We start from the raw sequence: 7,298 nt of genomic DNA on the forward strand, positions 1-7,298 counted from the left end.
GGTGCAAGCGGAAGGATCCCTGGGACTCATTGGTCAGCAGCTTAGTCTAACCAGAGAGCCTCAGGCCAGCAAGAGACCTTTATCTCAAAAAACTAAGGAAGGTGATGTTTCAAGTATGACATCCAAGATTATCCTCTGGCTTTCATATAAACATGCAAACATGTTTGTATACACAAGCACACACTTGTGTATACAAGCACACACTAAATAAATGAATAAATAAATAAATAAGAGAGAGAGAGAGAGAGAGAGAGAGAGAGAGAGAGAGAGAGAGAGAGAGAGAGAGAGACATTAGACTTTGAAAAAAATGAGGCCCAAGAAGTGGTAGCAGTTTGAACTGGAATTGGAATTTCTCCATGATAGCATGATTTAAGAGGTGTGGTGGTTTACTTGAGAACAACCCCCTATAGGCTCATATGTTTGAATCCTTGGTCTCCAGTTTGTGTAACTGTTTGGGAAGGATTAGGATGCATGGCCTTGTTGAGGGAGGTGTGTCAGTGTCTCGAGCTCTACCTGCAACTTTCAGGTCAGGTGTGAGCTCTCAGCTACCACTCCACTGCCATGCCTGCCTTCCCACCGCCACACCCCCTACCATGATGATCACGGACCCACCCTCTGAAACTGTCATGGAGCCTCCTCACAGCAATAGAAGAATAAGGAAGAGAAGAGGCAGCAGTACATTCTAAATCTGATAGGCTAGAAGCATCCATTCATCCACCTTTATGATACCCAACACCCAGCCAGTTTAGCCAGCGAAGTCCCACCCAGTACAACACAGGATGCGAATACAGTTCAATGCAGCTAATCTTGAATTTCAGGTGATACGTTTTGAAAAATATAAACATGGCCCAAATATGGAGCTGTGGGAATCATGGGGCACATACTAAAAATTACCCTGGTATTTATCTAGAGCTCAAATTTAACTGGGCATCCTATTTGTTCGTTTGTTTGTTTTTATTGCATGTTTGTAAACACAAGTGTGTGGGTGTGTATGCAACGTGTAAACTGTTGTTTGCCAAGTGTGATGGTGCTCCTCCTGAGGCTCTTCCTGGTCAGAAATGAGGATGGGTTCCTATTTCCCTGCAAAGTCGGGCTTTTCTTCTATGGATCCAGCACTGCTCTTGGGCTCTTGAATGCTCTGGACTCAGGTAGGGCTTACTGCCATTTAACATTACGGCCAGGACCCAGGAACTCCTCAGTTTTCCTGATTATTCATCGCTTTCCAAGAGCTGTCAGGTGGGGCAAAGGGGTGGTGTCTGCTCATGGAAGACACCATGACAAGACAGGAGTCACTGATGCCACAGGCAGGGCAGTGGCCTTCCCATTAGAAAACTGCAGCCATCCACCATGGCCCTGAGGGAACACATTAGCAGTCTGTGTGAGCCTGAGGTACGGGAAGGTTACCTTTGGAAAGCTGATGCTCAGAGAGGAGGTAGCATGACTGTTAGCCCTCCGTGACATCTCCATCCCGGATGAAGTACCTGGCCATCAGTCTTCTTTAGAAAACAACGACTGAAATGTGGATTTGGAGCCTGTGGCCCTCGCAGGGTGGGCTGCAGAATCAGGGAAGAGAGATATAAAGGTGACAGCCACACCCCAGTCCTCCAGAGCATCAGAAAAGCTGCAACAGCAGCTGCTCTGCAAAGTCACTTTCCTTGCTGGGGTCTCATGCCAACTGTGAAGTGCAGAGCCCCAAGGTTCACTGGCCCAGTCAGCTTCAGCCACGTGACAGTTCCCAGGCCAGTGAGAGACACGGCTTCAACAGAGCAACGGTATGGCTCCTGAGGAGCAGCAGCCACGGGGGTCCTCTGGCCTTCATACATACACACACACAAACACACACACACACACACATAAACACATACACACACTCACTCATACATACACACTCACACACACTCATATACACACTCAGATAGGCTCACACAGAGACACACAAACTCACTTATACATACAATCACTCACACATTCACACATAAACACTCAAGTGCACTCATATATACACTCACATAGACTTACATGCAGACACACACACTCATATGCACACTCATATACACATTCACTTATACACACACACACTCACATAGATATACATTCACTTATACACACTTAGTCACACACTCACACACGTAAACACTACTCATATACACACTCACTCATATACACACTCACATAGACTCACATGCAAACACACACACTCATACACACACTCCTACACACACACACTCACATAGAGACATACCTTCACTCATACACACTCAGTCACACACTCACACACATAAACACTCATGTTCACTCATATACACACTCACATACATACACACACTCACATTCACACACATACTCATAAACACACATATAGATACACACTCATACACACACACACACTCACAGACACACACTTGCACTGTACACACACACACACACACACACACACACACACAAATGCAAGGAGACACAAGAAAACAAGCCCAGTTATCTCAGGTCCCATTTGTAGGCCTCAGTTCCAATGCAGTGAAACCCAACATCCCCAGGCTGCTTAGACCAGAAGGGATGGGACTTCTGGCACCTGTACTGGACCTGTTAGTCACTTGACTAAGGAAAAACAACCAACGAAACAAGGCTCTGGTTCAGTTTGTTGCAATTTATTTAATTTAAAATAAAAACAGAAACAAAAATGACAAAAATTCAGTTTCCAATGAAAGATGAACACTTTGGGGTAATTAGCCAGCTTTTCTCTTCCTCTCCCTGTAGGCTGTTCTCAAACCAATCAAATAAGTTAAAAACTAACTTTGACTGGAGCCCAGAAGGCATGCTGCACCAATTAAATTACACCAATATATTATTATAATGCCTTTGAAATGCCTTTCAGACCAATAAATAAAAAAAGACAAATTCAAATTAAAAAGTCAACTTTTTATTACCAAAAAATATAGAAATTAAATAAAAGTCACAACATGGATTTAATAAAAAAAAATGTGCAGTCAAGTTTCTCTCCCTCTCATATCCCTTTTTCTTTCTTTTTTTCTTTTTCCTTTTTTTCTTCTTCTTCCTAGGAATGATACCATGCCAGTAAATCCCTACAAAACATTTCCAGTTTGGCAACAAGCAGTCAGTCCATCATTCACATTTGTACTCAAGACAGCAGGCCTGGGCAGAACACGCCTGAATTTCACCCTGCAGCGAGCTCCTTTGGTAAAGAGCACCAGGTGGCAGAGACTAAAATTCAGAGGGAACTGAGAACTGTCACATTGCCTAGGGTCTTGGAGCACTTTCTTAAAAACTGATTGTGCCTTGAAATTTACTTGTAAAACGAAATAAAACTCCACCCCCTTTGGCAGATGTGTAAACGAAGAATGGAAGTGCCCTAGAAGCAAAGGAAGGACCAGGAGAGCTCACGGCAGCGACTTTCCCACTCTGCCCATGGGGTCATCTGTGTCTCTCACTGGGGGCTCCACGGAAATGAGTTAGGCATCCCTTCTTTGGCTGGGGACTGACTGGCAGGGATAACAGGGCTCCATTGGGAAACTGCTTTTTTAGGGCTTTATTCTCTGTTCTAACTCATTTCCTGCAGGGACAGTCAGCATCTCAGCTAGAAGCGGGTATCAGAACTGAGCAGGGGGGAAGGGCGGGTGCCTTGGGAAACCACTCAGCCATCTCTCCAGCCTCCACCTGTGGGAAGCAGCCCTCATAGCCACTGCAGGTGCCTGCCTGAAACCTCCAGATCAAGGCAGACCTGGACTCAACTCAGTGTCAGCCCTGGAACGGAGGACACACCCGAGAGCCTCTGTTCTTGGTGTGAAACATTTGGTTTCCCCTCCCCAAGCCCTTGTCTTTGAGAGTTCTGCCAAAAGAGAACACACTGGTGACCCTGGTGATCGAGAAGGAGAGAAAGCCGAAGGGCGTGGTTTTCCTAAAGGAGTCAACTGCATGGTGGGAAATACTAAACAGACACAATCGGCTGGCAAAAGGGAAAAATTCCATCAACCAGCAATGGCTGCTACACCTGAGACCAGCTGCCTGCTCAGGGGCCAGCAGTGTAGCAGCAGGAGGGGTTGTTCACGCGAGGAGGCAGGGAGAAGGAGGATTCAGAGGTTACAAGCTGCTGTCTATACACCTCCAAAGCACCAGAGCCACTTCTCTACCTATAGATTTTTCTCCCTTTTAGCCCCTGCCACAGTTCAGGTAGGAGGTGAAACTGAAGGAAAAGAATCGAAGCAGCTTCCTACTACATCCTGCTCAGTTCAGCCCAAAGGAAAGCACGGGGCCCAAACACAGAGATGCAAAGCAGCCTTCTGCTGTATAGAGCAACATCTCCCTGACAACTGTCCTCAGTGCAGTGACGGATGCATCCTCCCCCAACCCTGTCTGAGAGGCTCCCAGAAGGCAGCCACCTTAGAAGAAGGATTCTAATTTGACTAAGCCAGTGGATTCCGTGGTCAGCCCAGAAAGACCATTTCAACCGCCTCCCCCACCCCACCCCCGGCCCCAGTGTCCCCAGGGTCCCCTCCATGGGGATGACATCACCTATAATCTTAGTGTTCAGAGATTAGATAACTAGCTGGAACATTTTTAAGCATCCTGTCACCCCCATACACCTCCTTTCTGCCTCCTCCAGAGCCATCTGGATGGCTCCTGAGGAAACGTCCCTAAGCCTCCTCCCCTCAACACTCTGCTCTCTCAACATCTTATTCTGTGGATGGATGGATGGAAGGATGGATGAATGGAACTTGTTTATTCCCCCAAAATGAGGGGGATCAAAACCATGAGACAGAATACTTAGGCCTGGGGAGACAAGAATCTTCTGTCAAACTGGGCTTTCCCTCGGCCACATATTTCGCCTACATACTAACCCCTAGAAACAACTCATCTACAGTCAAGATTCCACACACGGGGTGGATGGGGCCTATGGCTGAGCCAGGGATGCTTTGGAGACTCTGAGTAGCATCCTGTCCTTGTGCAGGTGAGAAGCCAAGAGGCGGGGTTCCAGTTAATACTGAGATATTTAAGAAAGTGTTAAGTCGCCCCTTGCTGGCATGCTTCACCGTCCGTCCATTCACTGTGCAAAGGCCACAGCAGCTCTTTGCCCCATCACACACAAAGCCCTGGGCTCTCACACTGCCATCTTTATTCCTGCTCACATTCAGAAGATCCCACTAAAGAAGAACAAGGCAAGAGAGAGGAGAAGGAAGAGGCAGATCCCAGAAAACCAGAAAGTCACCACCACCAGACTTATTTCCGTAGCAGAGTTCAGCACATTCACTCTCTAAGCAAGCTCTGTCTTCTACTCAAGGTCCAGGAGCAAATTAACACATGTCATGCTGTGCCATGAAGAGTTAACCATTTTTCTTTAAAACAGCCTGCTTTAACCTAACTCCCAGGGCTTAGCCAGGGCAGGTATGCTGTTGCCTCCGGTCCTGATTCCCTGGCAGTTATTGGTACTCACTCAATGCTCCCTGGTGTGCCTAGTCTACTAAACTCAACCCACAGTACAGACATTACCAATTGATCACCAATTCACACTCAGGTTGCTGGAGTCTTGCTAGCCCCTGTGTAGTCAGACCAGGCTTGCTAATGGATCCATCCAAAGCAGATGGTCTCAGTCTTTCTTCCCCTCCTCCAGAAACATCTAGATGACTTCTAGGAAACACACCCTCCCCCATAATGCCGCTTCCCATTTCTTGCTGGCCAACACCACCTCCCCCGTGAGATGTCACCTGGGAATGCCAGTTAGGACCCCCATTCTATCTGGCACAGGCAGAACTGGTAAAGAATGGTTCCTATCCCTTTTAGGTGCTGACTCAAGGCTGTGAAAACTGGCCAGGCCAGACATTACTAGTCCTTTCCCAATCCGTTGCCTTGACCAGCAAAGAGGTAACCAGCCTTCAGGCTGAGTTCCGTTCCCCTTCTCCCTTGGACTCACCCACCCACCCATCCCATCCTCTGTGCCCTGAAGGGCTAGTTGAGCTTGCTGCAGATCTCCAGCGCTTTCTTATACACCTGAGTCACGTCATCCATATCAGTGAGAAGGGAGAAGCTACTGTCTGCCAGTCGGTTCCGGTACCGCTTCAGGTACTGCGGCCGGGGCCGGTTGTGTGGTGTCTCAAAGTCCTGAAGCTGGAGGAAGTTTTCAGCAGAGACACAGCTGCGGATGCGCTGGCGGGCCGGCCGGTTCTCCTGAAGCTCTAACAAGTCGAAAGAGTCGCTGGACAGGACACTGTCATCGCTGATGATACTGGACGGGCGACTGTAGCTCCGAGAGATGCCATCGGAGGGGACACCGGGAGGTGATAAGGATTCCAGTGTGGGCATTTCAGGGCGGGTGAGGGCAGGGTCTGTGGCACCATCTGAGTACCTGCTACTATGTTTTAAGATGCCCTTCCTCCGGCAGGACAGGCTATGGGAAGTTCCCCTGGCTGGGTCTGGGGGAGGGGACGAGAGGCCACCACTGATGACCACATCATTGCTGTCCAGCAGTTCCGAGGACTCGCTGCGCTCTGGGGATGAATAGTAACCAGATTCTCTCTGCTGGGTCTTTTTCAAGATGCCTTTCTTGGGCATCGTGGCAGACTGTTTGAGGCTGAGCTTCCCTGACATATCTGCCTCAGGGGAGCTGGGGAGGGGGATGGCAGTCCGGCACAAATCTTGCTCCATTTTGAAAGGGGATGGTAAGGCAGGGCTCACAATGCCTTCGATAAAGCCAGTGCTGTGGGAGCGGTGTTCGCTGTTGCTCCGTTTCTTCAGGATGCCCTTGGGCCTCTTGGAACTCAGCTTGGATGGGCTTTCAGGTACAGAATCCTGGCCAGACTGGGGAAAGTCGTTCTCTTTCTTGGACTTCTTCAGTGACCGCTGCCGCTCCAACACAACCTCAGAGGCCCCGGGTTTGGCCAGACCCTTCATCTTGGCTTCAGCCTCAGCCTGCAGCCCCGTGGAACGGTGATGCCAATCGATGATCCGTGCCAAGAGTGGAGACTCAGAGTCAGGAAGGGCATCACAGTCACAGACGCTGCTCTTGTAGCCCCAGTTCACCCACCAATGGTTGGCGATGTCCTCGATGGTGGCTCTGCGATCGGGGTTCACCATCAGCATCCACCGGATGAGTCCCCGAGCATCTAGGGGGAAAGACAAAGAGAATCAGACTCTGCGTGGGAGCTTCGGGTGGGGTTGACTTTCCACAAATGGCTAGAGGTGTGCTTACTTCAGGTTAAAAGAAAGAAAGAAAGAAAGAAAGAAAGAAAGAGAGAGAGAGAGAGAGAGAGAGAGAGAGAGAGAGAGAGAGAGAAAGAAAGAAAGAAAGA

At 48.7% G+C, this 7,298-nt stretch overlaps 1 protein-coding gene across 1 annotated transcript in view; it reads right to left on the minus strand.

Annotated features, from left to right (window-relative positions):
- Positions 1-2,630: 2,630 nt before the first annotated feature.
- The window catches only part of Nuak1 (NUAK family kinase 1), a 70,724-nt gene continuing 66,056 nt past the window's right edge, over positions 2,631-7,298 (minus strand). Inside the window, exon 7 of the mRNA XM_021174448.2 lies at positions 2,631-7,112. Within this exon, the coding sequence (XP_021030107.1) occupies positions 5,959-7,112 (1,154 nt within the window). The 3' untranslated portion in view covers positions 2,631-5,958. The remainder of the gene's footprint in view (positions 7,113-7,298) is intronic.

This window comes from Mus caroli, chromosome 10 (assembly GCF_900094665.2).
Source record: "Mus caroli chromosome 10, CAROLI_EIJ_v1.1, whole genome shotgun sequence".
In the NCBI taxonomy this organism is placed as follows: domain Eukaryota; kingdom Metazoa; phylum Chordata; class Mammalia; order Rodentia; family Muridae; genus Mus; species Mus caroli.